The sequence below is a fragment of the Bombyx mandarina genome, chromosome 07, assembly GCF_030267445.1.
Source record: "Bombyx mandarina strain Sakado chromosome 07, ASM3026744v2".
Lineage (NCBI taxonomy): Eukaryota > Metazoa > Arthropoda > Insecta > Lepidoptera > Bombycidae > Bombyx > Bombyx mandarina.
In genome coordinates, this window is record NC_143214.1 from 13,086,223 (window position 1) to 13,106,241 (window position 20,019).

General features: G+C 39.7%; 1 protein-coding gene across 1 annotated transcript in view; it reads left to right on the forward strand.

Moving 5' to 3' along the window:
• form3 (FH2 domain-containing protein formin 3) overlaps positions 1-19,784 on the forward strand; it is a 92,988-nt gene extending 73,204 nt beyond the window's left edge. The window contains 19 exon segments of the mRNA XM_089728900.1: positions 490-628; positions 1,465-1,644; positions 2,245-2,362; positions 3,083-3,285; positions 3,365-3,469; positions 3,987-4,147; positions 4,630-4,818; positions 5,194-5,320; positions 5,770-5,922; positions 6,164-6,361; positions 7,124-7,246; positions 8,850-8,982; positions 10,796-10,921; positions 11,162-11,281; positions 11,972-12,104; positions 12,828-12,952; positions 15,309-15,404; positions 16,325-16,530; positions 16,532-19,784. Of these exon segments, the coding sequence (XP_089585026.1) occupies positions 490-628; positions 1,465-1,644; positions 2,245-2,362; positions 3,083-3,285; positions 3,365-3,469; positions 3,987-4,147; positions 4,630-4,818; positions 5,194-5,320; positions 5,770-5,922; positions 6,164-6,361; positions 7,124-7,246; positions 8,850-8,982; positions 10,796-10,921; positions 11,162-11,281; positions 11,972-12,104; positions 12,828-12,952; positions 15,309-15,404; positions 16,325-16,530; positions 16,532-17,716 (3,820 nt within the window). The 3' untranslated portion in view covers positions 17,717-19,784.
• The last annotated feature ends 235 nt before the right edge of the window (positions 19,785-20,019 follow it).

Genomic DNA, 20,019 nt, shown 5'->3' on the forward strand with positions numbered 1-20,019 from the left:
TCGCTCCGGACAATGTTTCTGGCACCAACATGATATTAAAAGCACATACTTCGTTACAAAAGTAATATTTCAAAGCGGACTATAGTTTGAATCGAGTGGTGATCAATGATATAAGTAATTCCTATATACAGAAGCTACTAGGGCATCCTAAGTTTATGTTTCAATAGTTGTATATATTGGCCCATCACTTAAGACCACCACCACAATTATTTTGTGGCCAAAAACCCTAGCAACATAACGTGAAAAAAAAAAATCTTTCGAGTTCAGCAACCCTAAGCTCTTGTATTCTTGGTATGAATTAAATTAAAAAAAAAAACCGGGGAACAATAATTACAAACATACCGAATATCAAATTTATCAGTGTAGGGTCCGTATTAAATACCAACCCGTCTCCTACCGTTGGTAACGCAAAAGGCTACTTAGAGATCATTTTAACATAACTTTAAAAAGCAATTGAACCCAAAATTATACAGCTATAATTCATTTCAGACATGAAGCATCAAGCCAGCCTGATCTAAGCGTGCAACTGGACGTGTTCGAAGAGCAGAGGGAGAGCGATGAAGCCCAGGGACCCGGAGGAATCAATCTCAATTCGCATCTAGATGTATTTTATGCCATACTTAAACAGGTGGGTACCATCACCCTGCCTATTTCTAAAAATCAAACCCGTAAAATTATGATTTGCGTAATTACTGGTGGTAGGGCCTCTTGAGTTCGCACGGATAGGTACCGCCACCCCGCCTATTTCTGCCGTGAAGCAGTAATGCGTTTCGGTTTGAAGGGTGGGGCAGCCGTTGTAATTATACTGACCTTAGACTCACATCTGAAGGTGGGTGGCGGCATTTACGTTTTAGATGTCTTTTTTTTTATTACTTAGATGTGTGGACGAGCTCATAGCCCACCTGGTGTTAAGTGGTTACTGGAGCCCATAGACATCCACATAGGCTCCGGTAACAACCAGGTAGGATGTGAGCTCATCCAACCTAACAAAGCAATAAATGAAAAAGGTATAGAAACCGGAATTTTGAATTTAATTAGGGACGAAATGAATGCATGTATGATTTGCATTCATATTAAATTTAATTTGGAAATTTTATGTGTAGATATTTATAAAATTTGTATGAATTGTATTAGACCAGTGTACAACCTATCCGATGTGAACCCAATTCACTCGAGAGGTTGTTGTTTATCACGTATTTTGGTGAGCTGTAATCACCTCTCGAGTACTTAGGGTTAAAGGGTAAGGGTTCAATTTATTTATTCATTTTCACAATATTATATGCAGTTAATTAATTATTTAATTAGCTATTTAATTTATTTGGAGAGTGGGGTTATTTAAAGTAGGAAATAATCCGGTAACAAAGAATAATAAATAATTTCTGCACGCTGCATCGTGTTGCCATAGCTTACAGTGAGACATATAATTAAGATTTAGATGATTTGAACTATTTGAAAATTTCACAGGTTTCGGACACACCGCAAGAAATACCATTTTTGAGCATATTGCAGCATTTACTGAAGATAGACCCTAAGGAGGCAGTCAGCGACATAGTCTGGGACACAGCAGAGACCCTGGTGCATAGAGCGACACTCCTGGAATCGAGAGAAGACGCTGCTAAATTACTTAGGGCTCCAAGTGTTCAGGTAATAAACGCATATAGAAGAATCAAGATTAAGGTCCAGGAACCCAATAACAGAAGTTCTTCAGCAGTGGACAAGTAGCTCATGATGTAGTAGATGATTCATTATCTCCAATTTTGATTCATATACCTGAAATACCACTGATTATTTAGTAGATTGTCAAAGAGCCTTGTCTTACGTTCTTACCGGAGCCAAGGTATTGCAATATGGGCATCACCGATCGCTTTGACCAGTGAGGCAGAAGCTTTAATAGTATTCTTTGACGGGTGTCGCGATCACCAAAACGCGGCAGAAACACGCTGTTGGCACCGTTGCAGTGAGATTTTGGGTGTAAGGCTTATCAAAATAAAAGTGGACTGTATTTACAACTGGTACATTAATCGGATTAAAAGATCGTACAGTTTTACGGGACTGACAGTGATTATACATTTTTTCGTTGCTACAAGTGGTTTTATCTCGAAAGTCCATGCCTCTCCCCCGTATCGGCCGCAGTGAAAAAATAGGATTGCTATATTTCGATCACACTCTGCCTACGTGACAGACACGTAAAGACACATCATACGTCCTGTCACTGGTCATTGACATTATCTTTTTACTTTCCAGGCAAAAGTTGGGTGCACATGTCAACATAGAGATTCTTCGAGTGGCGGTCGGAAGCAGAGCCTTCAGAGAGCCCTGTCTCCACCACCGCCACCACCAGCACCGGCACCACCTCCTCCATGTGAGTAAATCTTTAGAAAGTGTTGTAAAATTATTATGTTCTCAGTGAACGGTGGAAGAAACTATTTTTTGTTGTTCGTCTTCTTCTTCTTCTTCTTCTTCTCCTAGTGTCGTTCTCCTCATTACTGAGGATCATGACTCCCCAACTGCGTCAAGATTGAAGGCAGAGAGAGAGACAAGAGAAGTTGATGCAGTGGGGGATAATTTTATTACTAACTTGAGCCATATGTTAAAGTTTTATAGAAGGGTTTTACTCGAATTACCGGGAATTTGGTTAAAAATGATAAATGATACTGAAAGGATTTAACAACAACTGATTAACTGAGCTTTGACTTAAGTTTCCCCATCATTTTTTAATAAAAATAATACCTATTGAGCAAAACAGATTTAGTGAATGATCTGCGCTCTCACAATGTGAGGTTCTAGAACGGTTACGATATTTATATGATATGCAGCGGCCTAGCTCTACGCCTACCGCTGCTGACGTCTATAGACGACGGTAACCATTCACCACCAGGTGGGCTATGTGTTCGTTCGCCTACAAGGGCCATAAAAAGATTGACTAAGTCTTGCGGTCAGTAGATCTTTAAAGGTAAAAGATCTCTATTCTCTGGTGACGTTAGTAACTTGTTTTCTAATTTATTTCTGGTTCCTATAGATAAAGATTAAGGAAAAATAAAGAATTTAGAACAAAGCTTCAATTGGAATATATTATTTTTAGGTATCCCACCACCACCTGCACCGATGCTACCACCGCCTCCACCGTGTGGACCGCCTCCTCCCCCAGTCCCACCTCCCCTATCAGCTCCATCCGCTCCTATTCCACCAGCTCCAGTAATGGACCTAAAGCTGCCCCAACAAGAAACCCCTCTGCCTAAAACCAAAATGAAAACTATTAATTGGAATAAAATACCTAACAGTAAGGTAAGGAAATTGTGAACCAAGCATTTCCGAATGTCTAGTGTTTACTTGCTACTTATACCTTCAATCTATTTTCTTTTAGGTGGTGGGACAGAACAACATCTGGTCAATAGTAGCGACAAGTCACAAACACTCACCGAAAACAGAGTTGGACTGGAACGAAATAGAAGATCTATTTTGTCAACAGGTGAGAGAACATGGTCATGTGCAATAGCGCTGAAGCAAGCGTGAGAGAATGAATGAGAGAAATCAACTTTGGAAGGCAGGACTGATTGAAGTATTGCAGCATTTTAAGAGTATCTATACTTAATGGTGAAGTAGATTAATATGAGCTAATGATGAAGAGAATGATCGATCGGTAAATGTTGTTAAAACTCTTAAATTCATCGTTAGAATCTGTTTCCTCTGTGGAAAATTTAATGATGATCAGTGTGGTAGGACATGAGAGTGACTTTGAGTCATGATTTGTAATTGATATAATTGTATAAGTCCATACTTATCATTTTTTTTATTGCTTAGATAGGTGAACGAGCTCACAGCTCATCTGGTGTTAAGTGGTTACTGGAGTCCATAGACATCTACAACGTAAATGCGCCACCTTGAGATAAGTTCTAAGGTCTCAGTATAGTCTAAGCAGAATAATCCATATCATTCTGCTTGGTTATAAATTTAGTAATTCCCATCCTTAATTTGTATGGTCCTAGATTCAACCGACCGGCTCGGCGGGGTCGTCGCCTCGCTTGGGCCGTAGCCCCATTTGCGACGCGTCCGGAGAAAAGAAACCAAGGAAAGAGTCCTCCGAGATCACGCTCCTCGACGGCAAGAGGAGCCTTAACGTCAACATATTCTTAAAGCAGTTCCGAAGGTGATTATATATGATGAATAGGACAACTGGTAGTGGCTGAAGATATCTGGGCTATCTTAAAGATTTACTTCCACTAACGGTGCTTTTAGGTACCACACGCACCGGTCACCGTCCTCGTCGAACCCGTCGCTTGAGACGAAGGGCTCGACGAGCGAATTAACCCATAGACACAGCCCACTGAGTTTCTCGCCGGATCTTCTCAGTGGGTCGCGTTTCCGATCCGGTGGTAGATTCTGCGAAGCACTGCTCTTGCTAGGGTCAGTGTTAGCAACACTCCGGTTTGAGCCCCGTGAGCTCACCTACACACGTTAGGGTGAAGCTGAAATAGCCTCTCAAGGCTATCAGCATAGGTATAAAAAAGAAAAAAATATTTACTACCATCTTGCCTGTTGATAAACGTGTGCCCGTCGCTGATAAAGCAATATAGACTAAAAAGTTATTGCCTTTATCTCCACTAGTAAACATAATATGTATCTTTTCAGTTCCAATGAAGATATTATACAGTTGATCAGAGAAGGTTCTCATGACGATATCGGCACGGAAAAGCTTCGTGGACTTTTGAAGATACTACCCGAAATAGACGAGTGCGAGATGCTTAAAGCTTTCTCCGGTGACGTCACAAAGCTCGGGAACGCAGAGAAGTTTCTGCTACAACTGATACAAGTACCCAAGTAAGTTGGGCCTCCTGTACTAACTTAACGCACAATACTGTGCTATGAGGAGTTGTTAGATATGAAATGAATGAAGCGGTCACACGTGTTGGCTTATAGGGTACCTACGATGGCCGTTGTCAATATAGTAAGAACTTCGATCTCATGTTTTAAAGTGACCTCTAATAACCACCGAACACTAACACAAAAAAATACATAGTGCTGAAAAAAATGTACAAAAAAATCTCTCTGAATAAGAGAGCCATTTTTTTTATTGGTTAGTTTTATTGGTTGGTTAATTAATTCATACCAGTTATTACCAGATACCACATCTCCGCTAAGGATCCTGTATAATAAATAGCTAACTTTACAAAATACATCGCGTTTTTGTTTCAGTTACAAGTTACGTATAGAATGCATGCTGCTGAAAGAGGAATGGCCGTCCACTACTGGTTACTTGGAGAGCGCCATCAACGCAATCCTGGTTGCCGGAGATGACCTCATGTCTTCAAGAGCACTACAGGTAAGACGTTGGAAGAGTTAGGATAAACCCTGGACAGCACATCGTAACAACGTGTCGATCCTCCAAGAACTCCAGATAAAGACGAGGCTTTTTACCATCTGCCTACGTAGAGTTCTGGAATACTTTGGCCACATTGTAAGAAAGAATCACGGCAGCTTGGAGAAGCTAATGGTGACTGCAAGATGAACGGAAGAAGACCACGAGGCAGAGGCCCGACACGTTGGACTGACCAGATCCGCACTACCCTCGACACCACGGTTCATGATGCTCTACACTCGGCGGCAGATAGAAGCAAATGGCGTGGAATGGTCCGTAATAAACTCTTGTTGCGAGGAGGTGGTCACGACCCTCAGTATTGAGGAAACCAAAGCAAAAAGAAGAAGAAGGATAAACCGCAGATTACGATTTCGATTTTATCATTTCTCAAAATGCTTTTTATTTATTTACAGGAGGTGCTGTATATAGCTTTAATAGCTGGTAATTTCCTCAACGCTGGTGGCTATGCGGGCGGTGCGGCCGGTGTTAAGCTGTCCTCACTTCAGAAGCTACAGGACATCAGGGCGAACAAGCCTGGAATCACTCTCATGCATTATGTGGCGTTGGTGAGTTGTGCGAATTGAGGTGACGTGTTTTTCTTTATCTCCCCTCGCTAATCTTCACTTTCTGGCTACGGCCTGCTTCGCTATCTACTTTTTTAATGCCCTTGTAGGCAGACGAGCACATGGCCCACCTGATGGTGAGTGGTTACCGTCGCCCATGGACTTCAGCAATGCCAGGGGCAGAGCCAAGCCGCTGTCTACCTTAACTATATTAAGGTTCATACGAACTCTTCCCTTCCACCAGCAAGCAGAGCGCAAGAACAAAGAACTGACACATTTCGCGGATGATACGCGAGTTTTGGAAGAAGCTGCTAAGGCATCAGTCGAACAACTCCACAACGAGATCAAGACCCTAGAGACCAGGATCGGGGTGCTGAAGAAGGATATTTTGTTGCCAACCACCCAGCCTGATATTAGTCGGCAGATGGGAGAGTTTCTAAAGGTGCCTTATTCTCACACGAAAGTCATTTTTAAGTTAAATTCGCTTCTATACTGATAACTATGTAAGATATTAATATATAGCTATAGATATAGATAAAAGCTGTTTTTTTTAATGGCTTAGATGGGTGGACGAGCTCACAGCCCACCTGGTGTTAGGTGGTTACTGGAGCCCATAGACATCTACAACGTAAATGCGCCACCCACCTTGAGATATAAGTTCTAAGGTCTACAACGGCTGCCCCACCCTTCAAACCGAAACGCATTACTGCTTCACGGCAGAAATAGGCAGGGTGGTGGTACCTACCCGTGCAGACTCACAAGAGGTCCTACCACCAGTGGATGAGAGAAGCCGAGGATCGTGATAAGTGGCGTGCAATTGGAAAGGCCTATGTCCAGCAGTGGACCACTAAAGGCTCATGATGATGATGATGTTGATGAAAGTTTTTAATGTCGTCATGCAAGTATCCATTGCTGCAGCCCAGGGGCTCGCAGAGGTTCTTGCTATCCAACAACCGCCAGTGGGGTCCGTTATCGAAAACCAAATCTAACCATATTTCATCCGTCCTAAAAATAATTACATTTTAATAATACCTGAACATAACCAACTAAATGAATGGACATTTGCCATATGTAAAAAGATAGCTCATGGCTCGGCGGCGGTAGTCATGCGAAGATGTTCATGGACTCTGGTTTACGGAGGCTAAAAGTAATTTTATTTATTTTGATTTGACGACGCGTTGAGATGTAGTGTGGTGACTTCCAGGTCGCTGAACAAGAAATATCAGTACTGAATAAAGATATGGAGGAAGTGGAGACCCTCCGGAAGCAGCTGGCGGAGTTCTTCTGCGAAGACTCCGTGTCCTTCAAACTTGAGGAATGCTTTAAGGTAAGTAGGCCTCTTAGAAACGCCTCATCTTTTAGTAGCATTATAAGATGACGTCATAAGGGGAAACAAAATAATTTTGGTGGGGTGGAGTGTTCAGTTCCTCTGGTCCCAAGTCGCGTGGTGGTCGGTCTGAATACGTCTGCGTTTGATTGTCAAGAGAAACCAATTAAATCATTTGATTAAAAAAAATAAACAAAACTCTATTAGTATAAAGTATTATTAGTATTAGTATAAAGTAGTAGTAGTATTAGTAGTATTAGTATAAAGCCCTCTCTTTACTGGTGGTAGGACGTCTTGTGAATCCGCGCGGGTAGGTACCACCGCCCTGTCTATTTTTGCCGTGAAGCAGTAATGCGTTTCGGTTTGTAGGATGGGGCAGCCGTTTTAACTATACTGAGATCTTAGAACTTATATCTCAAGGTGGGTGGCGCATTTACGTTGTAAATTTTTATGGGCTCCAGTGACCAATTAAGACCAGGTGGGCTGTGAGCTCGTCCACCAATCTTAGCAATAAAAAAACAAAAATAGTATTTTAGCACGTGGCCCATTTCTTATGCTGTAAGCTCTCTACGTTAGCCATTGTTTTGAGACATGAATTTTTATTTTGTATTTCGTAGTTTTTTGTTTTAATAATCTGTTATCTGCTCACGATTCAATCGATATTACGTGGTTACCGGAGCCGTCAATCATAACTTAATCCAAACCGCGGCCCACCTTGAGACATGAAGTGTGTCGAGAATTGATAGAGAACTAGTATTGGTAGTAGTCAAATGATTTGTTTAAGGCCTTTAGTTACGCGACCTTGTTAGCCCAGCTAAGTCCTTCTTTTAAACAACGTCAGCATTGGCATCCTACAGTGTTCTAAGACACTATAGTCAGTCAATTTTAACTGGGAAAAGTCACACACGGACACCTGAATCCTATAACCGTACTCGTCGAACTTAACCCATGCATCAACCCGCTGAGTTTCTCCCCGGATCTTCTCAGCGAATCGCGTCTCCGATTCGGTAATAGATTCATTCGCGAAACAGCTGTCCTTGAGTTGTTAGGCCTCCTTTGGAGGCGCTCGGGCAGCTGTTAGCAAATCCCACCCCTCCTGACTGAGCCTTTGCTAGCCCACCGGTACTGGTGAAAGTGGAGAGGCCACCGGCCTACCAGTAATCCCTCATTCATAAAAAAACCTGAATCCAAACTGAATTCACCGTGAGTACCAAAGGCATAGTTATATAGCATATAAAAGCATAGTTATATAGTTTAGGTAGGACCTCTTGTAAGTCCGCGCGGGTAGGTACCACCACCCTGCCTATTTCTGCCGTGAAGCAGTAATGCATTTCGGTTTGAAGGGCGGGGCAGCCGTTGTAACTATACTTGAAACTTTAGAACTTATATCTCAAAGTGGGTGGCGCATTTACGTTGTAGATGTCTATGGGCTTCAGTAACCACTTAACAGCAGGTGGGCTGTGGGCTCGTCCACCCATCTAAGCAATAATAAAAAAAAGTTAAAGAAAAAGACAAGAGCCCCGGCGTCGACGTCCGGGGCACTCCCTACTGAACACTCACCCTCCACGCGCCCAAGTATAGTTGCCACCTCCTCTCGCCGCAGATATTCGTGACGTTCTGCACGCGATTCCGCGCGGCGGCTGCGGACAACGTGCGGCGCCGCGCTCACGACGAGCAGGCGGCTGCCCGGCGCCGCGCCCGCGACCTCAGCCTCGCCACGCACAAACTCAAGACCAGTATGTATCACGACATCCACCATATACATACGCATGTGCTACCCGTTTTACACAACCTCTAATTATCACAAAACTCGCCCTCACTTCGCTTCGCTTCACAACTGTAATTAATTATTGAATTCTCCACTATTTAATGGATGTTATTGTACATATAAACCTTCCTCTTCAATCACTCTATCTATTAAAAACTGCATCAAAATCCGTTGCGTAGTTTTAAAGATTTAAGCATACATAGGGACAGAGAAAGCGACTTTGTTTTATACTATCACTAGCTGACCCGGCAAACATTGTTTTGCCTTATATAAGATTTCTAGGGAATTTCTAGTGTAGAAAAAAAAACTAACTTATTGTAAGTGTGTAAGGATGTGCTAAATGAGTGAAAGAGGTATGTAGTGCTGTGAACGATGAGGGAATATGTATATAATAAAAATAACAAAACCTCATTCAACCACATAATACCTCATTATAACAAAAAAAATATGTCCAAATAAAAAAAAATATGTTAGGGGTGGACAACCCTAATCACTTAGGGGTATGAAAAATAGATAGTAGCCGATTCTCAGGCTTACTGAATATGCATAAAAATTTTCATGAGAATCGGTCAAGCGGTTTCGGAGGAGTATGGGAACGAACATTGTGACACGAGAATTTTATATATTAGATGTAGTGATAATCAAACTAAATAAGTCAATTCAATGATATGACGACGCTTGTAGTTAAAAGTAAGTGTTGTATTTTTGGACGAAGCATGTTGCTGATAACTCTGTTTCTATAATCTGACGAAGCGTGTTGCGGATAATAATATGTACTTTTAGGTTATTAAAATAATATATTGTGTAAATGTTTGGCAATAAAGTTTATATCACATTCAATGACAGTACTCGTGTGCCATCTGTTGCGGATGGTTGTGACAAAAATCTATTCTGAAATAGAAAAATTACTTACGGCAACTCAAGCGGATAAAGTAGGCGAACGCATAGGTTACGAATAAACAAACATACTCACATAAGCATTTTGTACATATTCAAATTCAATTCAAATTCAAAATCATTTATTTCAACTTAGATGTCAGTATGACACACTTGTTGAATGTCAAAATACAAATAACAATGTTAACTCTACCACCGGTTCCAAAAAAAGCCACAGTCCTGAGAAGAACCGGCGAAACAAACTCAGCGGGCTTTTTTTTCTTTTTGTTTTTTCTCAAATATTTTCTTTTTTTTAAATAAATAGAAATATTCACAATAAAAGAAAAAACAAGTCTAAAAAAATAATAATATTAATGAAAAATGAAAAGGCCAGGAGCGAGCGCCTCATTCCATAGATTTACGTATATTGATAACTCCAACCTTTAGTCTATCTTGGTTCTTCTAATAATCTTCAATAAATCTCTCGGTGAAATGGTGGGATTTCAATTGAACTTTTTTAACAAACCGAAGAGGCAGTTGAGTTTGGTACTTCAGAGGAACATTCTAGCATTGTACTGTTAAAATAAGGTGCTGGTAATAGCGGTTAATTGACCGTTTGATATTTCTTTATTAAAAGTACAAATATGTGAGGATACCTAATTAAAAAATCAGAACGTGGATTCCCGAGCTGTTCAAAGAAGCATATTGAGGATTCTGTAAATTACAAAGGGCTAAAAGGTACAGATGGCACTTGACACATTGATTAAAGATTTGTATCACCGACTCAAAGATATTTTTTCCACATTACGCGTCACTATTAACAATAATTCAGTCAGCTCCTCATTTATCCTCACAGACTGATGATACAACTAGTGACACCCTAAGCAACATTTCCTGTCCAACAGGTAGCAGCGTCTGCTCAACTCCAGTATCAGATTGCGAGTCGCTTATGGAGTCCTTGTTGTTGGACATTAGGAACGGTCTAGGCAGGCGGTCTTTACGGAAGCCAAGAGACCCCTCTCCTTCACCTGGTAAGTTCCACGTTTAGAAGGATTTTTTTATTGCCGTTGTAGGCAGACGAGCATACGGCCCACCTGATGGTGAGTGGTTACCGTCGCCCATGGACTTCACCAATGCCAGAGGCAGAGCCAAGCCGCTGTCTACCATTAACGAGATCCGATCTGGTCATGAGATAAAACCACCGTGTTGTGTTAGCAGAATGACTCAGCTGTATCTTGCTAGTTGAACTTAATGTCTTGAATGTCATCCAGACGTGACGCCGACGGGCAGCCTCCGCCGCCGCAGCCGCGCCAGCCCTGGTGATGATGAAGAGGGTCTGTTGGAGTTCTTGAAGCACTCCGCGCCCGAGCGTGCCTTGTGGGGCAGCCTGGGTAACATAAGATTCATACCCACAGGCTTAGATTAACGTAACGCGTGATAGAAGTGAAACTTTTAAAACGAAAGGTTACCAAAGTTTCCACCCGGTGGGCTAGGACAGTCGTGTCTATCCCATTACCGGATGTCCCATGTCTCAAAGAATTCAGGGCTTTCCCGTGTCAATGGGGCCAGTAAACAACAGCATCTACTGAGAAAATCGTTGTCTTGTTCGAAAATTTGAATTAGCACCAGAATATTTTGGTTTGTAAAGGTTGGTAGTACTTAATGGAAGAACGAATTCAAAGCTCCTCACATTTATGTCAACCTGGTACTTTGAAAAGATTTAGACCCGTTACTTTATTTTATTTATACGATCCAACAGCTCACCTGATCGTAAGTGTTAGAACCATGGGTCAGGGACGCGTGGGTTTCGGATGGTAATTGGGAATCGAACCTCAAAGTAAATCCGGGAAATGCTTAATATAAATAATACATTAGGTCGAAGTTTCTAGTATGAATTGCGATATAAACAAAACGACAAACTGATAGAGTTACAGTCAAAACCCAAATTCATATTAAAGTTACGTCATATTATTGAGAATTGTTCAGCTCCAACCATACCTTGGCCGTATTCAGTTCAACCATTTAAAAGCATCGGATCGTTATTATTTATTACTTGTTCTATATATTAGATATATTTCCAGACCGGTCCTGGTCCCGGCGTGGTGCGGTCCGTGGGCGCCTGGAGCTCCCCGCCGAGCGCGAGCGGGAGCCCCCGCGGCCCCCCTACGTCTGCCCCCGCCGCGCCCCCCGCGCCCGAACCCCCACCAAGCCGAAGTATGTACCCCCTCCACAAACAGTGGGCTGAAGTTATGAAGACAGTAATGCGCTTTTATAGAAAATCCGACTAAAAAATAGAAAATAATTTTTAATAAATTTGAATTAAAAATAGTGTAAGAAAAATGCTTTTATTACAAAATAAGCGTGGTGTGCATGGTATCAGTAGTTATAAATATTAATGAACAGATATGAGTAGAAGGGTTATTTTATTAATATCCTGAAAAGCACCCCAAGCTTTTTTTTCAATAAAATCATTTTTTCTTACACTATTTTTAAATCAAATTTATTAAAATTTATTTTCTATTTTATAGTTGGATTTTCTATAAAAGCGTATTTTGTTCGTTTTTTTAAACTATTATTCATTTTTCATTTTTTAGTTGAGTTTAAATTTTTTCAATATTTTTTTTATAAATTGAATTGTCATCGGTCCTTAGTGAGTATACCAAATTTCGAGTTAACCCGACGTTTTGAAGAGAATCAAAATCATGTTCAAAGATTCCGTTACAAACATACATACGTCTGAAGCTAATAAAAGCGTATTAATAAATTCAATGCATTCAATTAAAATACTAAGTACATCCGACATCGCCCTAGCAATGCGCGCTAGACTTGTCAGTTAGCAGAGATCTTATTTACTATTCACAATTGAATTGCACAATAAAGCAAAATTGATTTTAACAGATAAAAATTTAGCAAATGTTTATTACTTCTTCTTCTCAGGGAATGGAGACAGAAGATAGAGTCGTGGTTGAGAGCGAACAGTCAAGAGGAGAAGAAAGATGCGGATCTACGTGAGCGAGCGAGACGGTTGCAGGCTAACAGACGGTCCTTGGAAAACGACTCCGGTGTGTGCTCCTGCAGTAATTTAGGCTACTAACAGCTTTAAGGACGACATAACAAGCTTCATTATATATTTTTTTTGTTTTATAGATGGGTGGACGAGCTCACGGCCCACCTGGTGTTAAGTGGTTACCGGAGCCCATAGACATCTAAAACGTAAATGCCGCCACTTAACTTGAGATAATAGTTCGAAGGTCTTAGTTTTTACAATACAACGGCTGCCCCACCCTTCAAACCGAAACGCATTACTGCTTCACGGCAGAAATAGGCAGGGCGGTGGTACCTACCCGCGCAGACTCACAAGACGTCTTACCACCAGTAATTACGCAAATTATAATTTTGCGGGCTTCATTTTTATTGTACGATTTTATTCCTTCACCGTGGAAGTCAATCATGAAAATTTTGTTAAGTACGTATTTCGTTAAAAAAATTGGCGCCCGCCTGCGGGATTCAAACACCGACGCATCGCAATGGGTCGGACGTCTTATCCTTTAGGCCACGAGGACTTCAAATAATAATAAATAAATATTAATAATAAGAACTAAGAAAGGAGACTGAAACGATTACATACATTGTTGAGCCCGAATGTAACGTGATGAAACTAGTATGAATTAATAGATTTAGATTTATCAGTACCTTGCTGAAAATTATAAAAGTTTTCTCAATCTGAGAGCCGAGTTAATAAAGATTTAGTAAAAGTTAGGTTATGTTACAATCTCTTTAAAAGAGCAGAATAATAACTTATTTAAGCATAAGTAAATATTTATTATATCCATTGGATAATCTTTTAAATGTCATATTATGAATGAATATTAATGATATATATCAGGTATGGAAAATGGAATTGCTATCCCACAATTCACACAGCGATCCATAATTTCAACAGTATCCAATGCAACAATTTCAAGTCAAACGTGTGAGCGGTCTTCGGTGTCCAGTGTAGAAGCAATTGTCGTACAAGGCTGGCAGAGTTGGAATCCGTAATAATAAAGCAGTGATCGTTGAAAATATAAAAACAGCCCAATAGATACACACTCAAAATGCGTCGAAGATACAAAACGAGTTGAGCAGAAAAAACCAACAAGCGCCAAAAATTATTTGTATAATCTATGAACAAACGTCATGTCAGCTTACTGTCAAAGCTGCCACCAAAAATACAATCGATTTTAATCGATTTGAAATCGATAATCATATTACTTTGTTAAGTAATAATAGACTTTTTCTTCATTTATGTATATAATCGCAATTAAATCCGGCGTATACCGCACTTGTATACAACAAGTATAAATCGCTCATTTAATTACTTTGCATTAATTACCTAGTGCAATGTTTTTCTTTTTATAATCCTGTAATCGATTAATTAAATCGATCACACCGTTATACCGACAAAAACTAACTTTCTCATTTTTCTCCGGTCCCAGAAAGAGGATTGAGGTGACTTTTTATATTCTTATATAAAAAAATATGACAAATTTTTTAGACTACAGTTATTACATTTTTGGCCCACGATTTTCCGTCTCCTTTATGTGATTTAAATATAACATAATTATTTTACTTTGATAATTGAGGGTCACCTCCGAGATACCGCATTAAGTAACCGAGAATCACTGGTCGAGGATACGGTTATACGGTTAATACGGAGGGTTAATAATATTATTTGCCTCCTGCCTACTCGAAAGAATATCCTCCAGCATTGATTCACACCAGCTGATAGAGCAAGCTGGCTTCAGAACGGTTTTTAGTACAGCAGACCATATTCAAGTTGTCCACCAGTTTATCGAAAAATACTTCTAAAGGCCCCTATAGGTATCTGGCTTTTATAGATTATAAAAAAGCTTTCGACTCTGTATCACACGACAGTATCTGGGAAACTTTACATGCATTAAATATTGAAGAAAAATACATTAACATTCTAAAAACCATTTATACAAACTGCACAAGTAAAGTTAAGCTAGATAGAATCGGAGCAACAATAAACATAAAGAGGGGAGTCCGTCAAGGCGATCCTCTATCCCCAAAACTGTTTATAGCCGTCTTACAACAGATAACGAGCAATTTACCATGCTCTAAAAAAAAGTGGTTGTCTGTAAAGTCGGTTTACTGGCGATAGTTGAACGTGACAACGTCATAAGAAAATACTGATGGAACGGTTTCATTTTTCAATTATCGCAATTATCGTTGCTATACACAATTGACACCACATTCACTTTTCACTGAACTTCATACTTGACGAAAACATGTATGTGACGAATACATGTAAATGAATGTATGTTCAAATTGTTTGTAATTAAGTATTTTTGTGTGGAATAATGAAAGCTTTATTATTTTTATAATATTCTTATTATTTAATGTGTCTGTCAGAGAGCGGCACCCTGGAGGCTCTACCGGAGGGGGCGCGGGCCGACCTGCGTCGCGCGCTGCGCACCGACGTCGTCAGCGCCATCGAGGCCGTCGAAGGTGGGCCCTAACACTCACAACACTACATCCTTCACCTGGTCTTAAACTTTACACTTCTTCATCTAGTTAAACGTTTGTTCAAAGAACTTTAATCTATAAATATAAATGAAATTGGAGTGTCTGTTTGTAATATTGAAATAACTGCTTTTTGCTACATGCATATGAATATATATACGGTACATACACCAAAATAACATTTTTTACAATTTTTGTCTGTCTGTCTGTTTGTTCCGGCTAATCTCTGGAATGGCTGGACCGATTTTGACGAGACTTTCACTGATAGGTAGCTGATGATATAAGGAGTAACTAAGCCAACTTTTTTTTAGACTAGCTTTGCCCCGCAGTGTCACTCGCGGTACGATAATAGCCGCGGGTAACATCACGAGATAATAATAAATGTAATGTTTCCGAATCGAAGCGAGGGCGGGTCGCTAGTCTATACTTATATTATAAAGAGAACAGATTTGTTTGTTTGTTTGTTTGTATTGCATAGGCTCCGAAACTACTGAACCGATTTGAAAAATTCTTTCACTGTTTGGAAGCTACACTATCCCCAAGTGACATCTTTTTGAAAAAAAATAGGGTACCTTACTAAAACTCTAATAATGTAACCCAAGGTGTAAAGATTTAAAAGACCAAAAATATTCTTTACATCGCGTGCCCTGCGAAAACTATTCATAATAGAATAAAATAATGTACTACGACTTTGTAGAACACATTATTATTTACAAAAATTGTCGCGACAGCATATGTCCAACTATTATAGTTATGCCGCAATAAGTGTTATTTTATTTAAGAAAATAATACAACGCCAAATACATATCGTTAAAATTTTTGCTAAAGACCCGAGCGGAGCCGGATCGAGCCACTAGTCATTAATAAGAACATTTTAATGAAAGAACTACCTAATAACATTACAGATGTTCAGCCTCAAACGAAGGACACGCGGATACCGTGGAGGAAAATAGAAGAGAACGAAGAAGTTCGAAGACTGAGACGACAGAGGTCTAGACAGCAGATAGAGTCGCCGCAACCTCTGGTCTCCATCACCGAGGAAGAGAAACGAAAGCTACCCGACATCACTATCACCACAGTGAAAGATGCAAAACCAGAAATAGCAGAAAGAATGATAAATTGAAATAGATTCAGACAATATAGAAACTCCACCAGTCCAAAGAAAATTCTTCAACCCACCTCCAGAGAAAGAGCCATGCCGGAAGTTCCAGACGTCACTACCAACGAAAAACCTCAACGAGAAAGCCACAGCAGAGATGAGAGACCTTTGCCAAGAAATCTTGGGAGACGGACAGTTCGATAGATTTTCGGCAGCAAGAAGAACGAGGAGATACAAGAGGAATCCTGACTCCAGTTCTCCTGAGGACGAGAAAAAGCCTGAGCCCTCCGAATTAGTCGCCGAAACTCAACTAATGCGGCCATCCAAACTTGAGGTGCAAACCTCTTATCCCGTGGAAGCATCTCCCATGCCAAAACCAGTAGAAATGGTAAAAGATGAGAAGGAGAGCAGACTGAAACGCTGGCAAGACAAACTCAAAAGTCACAGTACGGAGAAAACTGCTACCAAAGAAACCAAACCGTATTCGAGGATGAGGCGGCAGACTTCAATAAACCAGGAGGATGTCCAGAAAGCGATAAGAGAACTCAAGTCTCCAACAGAAAGTCCGACGGGCGTATGGTCTAGGAACGCGTACAGAAAAACTGTGGGTTCCAGAGTAGAGAAAGCGAATGAAAGGACCACATCTCCCAAAATACCAAAAGTCAAAAGCGAACACGAATTAAATGATGAAGGTTTTGAAGAAACCCAAAGCCTGAACTCGGAGAGCGCGTCTCAGGGAGCCTCATCAGGATGCAACGTAGAGTGTGACTCTCCCGTCCCCAAGATCACGAAACTTCCTGTGATCCCAAAGAAAGTACCCACCAAAGACATGAAAGTCCCTCCAAGAACTCCCATCGATCCGAAGCGCGCAGTACCTAAACGAACCAGCTCATTGAGGGTCGAAAGGTCCACTTCCAGAACATCATTGAGGAGTTCCAGAAGTTCCTTGAACAGTTCTGTATCAGTGGCTACCGTGAAGAAGGCTCCAGCGCCAGTCAAGCCAGCTCCTAAGCCAATACCGAAGCCGATACCAAGAATGCCGGCTTCCCGTTCTTCTTCCAGCGGCAGTTCCGTAGGCGCTGCTAGACCTCCTCTGAAAACTGCAGCTAAGACATCAGGGTTCATGAGACCGACCCAAGCCTCAAAAGGAAGAGGGAGTCTGACACCGCAACAGGTTATTAGAGCCAGTGTCAAATAAACAACACGACTGGAGATTTGGGGTAACATGTTTCAAGTCGATCGAACGAACAATCAAAAGGCAAAAATACATCTGATATGCCACAGTAGTCTATATATTAAGAAGGAATATATACATGATTATTTAAAAAAAAAAAGACAAAAATATAGTCATGTGATTATCGCATGACGCCAATATATAATTCTAAAGCGAATGGAGATAAATATATAAATACATTTCCATTGATAAAGCTGGTGCTTAACAGACATCTGTACTCACAAATATAATTTACAAGGTGCATATAAAGATCGGGTGGATCCTTTTTACGAAGCGGATTTGAATTTTAGAATAATCGACTAATAATTTTATTGAAAGGTTGCCAACTTCGTATCATTCCAATTTTTAAGGTAAATAATTACATTAGATTCAACACGCGGCAACACTAACTCGTGCACGACGGCCGGTCGGTTTTCTACTTTTTTTAAGTCCGTCGGCTACTCGACTTTTTAGCCTATTTGAGTTAATTTATTAAAACCTATAAAATACAGCCATTTCGATCCATTTTCTGAATTTTTTTTAACACTTAACGGTCAATAATTCGCCATTATGATTCGAAAACTGCGATCGAGAGCTGAAGAAACGTTCAAATTCCCGCCAAAGGTCTATCTTTAATAACAGTTCAAAAACAGCGTTGTAAAACTCGAGGCAGTTCAATATAGAAAAAAAGTTCAATGTAGTGTGCGCGGTGTTACCTATAGTTATTAATACGTGAAGCAAAAATTTAGTATCCCTTTTTACCAAAATTGCGTGGACGGAGGAGTATGAAATTTTCCACACTTATAGAGAATATAGAGAAGAAGTGCACAATGATAATATTTTTTTTAAATAATGCATAAAAGATACATTAAATCAATAAAGAAAACATTACACACACCACTTACCATGTATTTGACGCACACACGCATGCATACTATTTATTGTCAAAATTTTATTCTTGACGTCTGTTGTCAAATTGAGAATAGATTAAATATTGTTTGTCTTTATTAATATTTTTTTATACCTAGTGTAACTTACAATTCCAATTAATTAGAGTCGAATTTCGACTACTGCGGGACCTCTAGTTAACTATAGTTATTCGATCAATAAAATTTCAGGTATCAGAATGTGTTGTGCGTGTGCACCGCCTAATGTAATTTTAACTGACAGTTGGCAGCTTTGACTTAAAGGTTTATACATAAATATATTATTGGAAATTTCAGATGTAAAACGCGTTAGAATCTCAACACAATCTGAAGTTTTCAATGACTGAAATACTGTGTAAGTTTTGTATTTAATTTTAAGATCTGGCATAGGACCCGTACTTTACTATTTTATTTTATTACGTGTACGTATTTAATTTAATAAAAAATAAAAAAAATAAAACGAGAAAAGTGCCACGAATTTGTACGGGTATTAAAATTAAAAAGGTTATTTCTTTGGGAAGCTATTTGAAATTGTGAAAGAGATTTTCAGGGGAATCTAACTCCATCTTGAAAACAACTGTCAGAGAAGATTCGAATTTACAAATTTGAATTGACCAATCACGACGTTCTCGGCGTCTCGTTGGAGCAGTTGTCCTTATCCTACCTACTCGATTGGAATAGGTGTAAAAGGACAACGATAGGTCTGTCGATGCTATAATAAAAGATTGAAAAAAAACCCGCTATATTTGAAAACATAAAAAGTCCTTAAGAGAGTCCTCCAAGAGAGTCCTTAAGACTCTAAATTGTGACCTAAAACAAAATAAAAAAGTATCTCAGCAAAAACAACTCTTCATATAATTTATTTGAAAATTTCTTTACATTTCAATAAACTTCCAAATAATTGAAGTCATTAATTTTTTTATTGAATTATCTACTAATTTAAGTATTATCATTAAATACATTTATTTATATGATCTGAATAGTTCTATAATGAGAGCTTATATTATTGTCACAAATAAATTTTATATAAATAAAGAAATATCAATTAAATGTATATTATAACACAGTTGTTTTCATTGTACGTGTTTATGTACTAAAAGAGAATACAATAAAATTATGTATCCAAAGAGACTCGTATTTCTTTCCGCCTCCCCAAGAGTGTGCCGCCAGCGACGTCACGAGGAGGGAACGTCATTAGCTGGTCTTGTATTTTGACTATTTTTCGTCAAAATAACCAAAATCTGTACAGTCAGTCGCGACAGTGCAATCGAAACTTCGATCTCATGACTCAATTGTGAGGTCGTTGATTCAATGGGTCGCGAGTTCTTTAACTCATAAAAAAAGATCTTAACATCTTCAAAC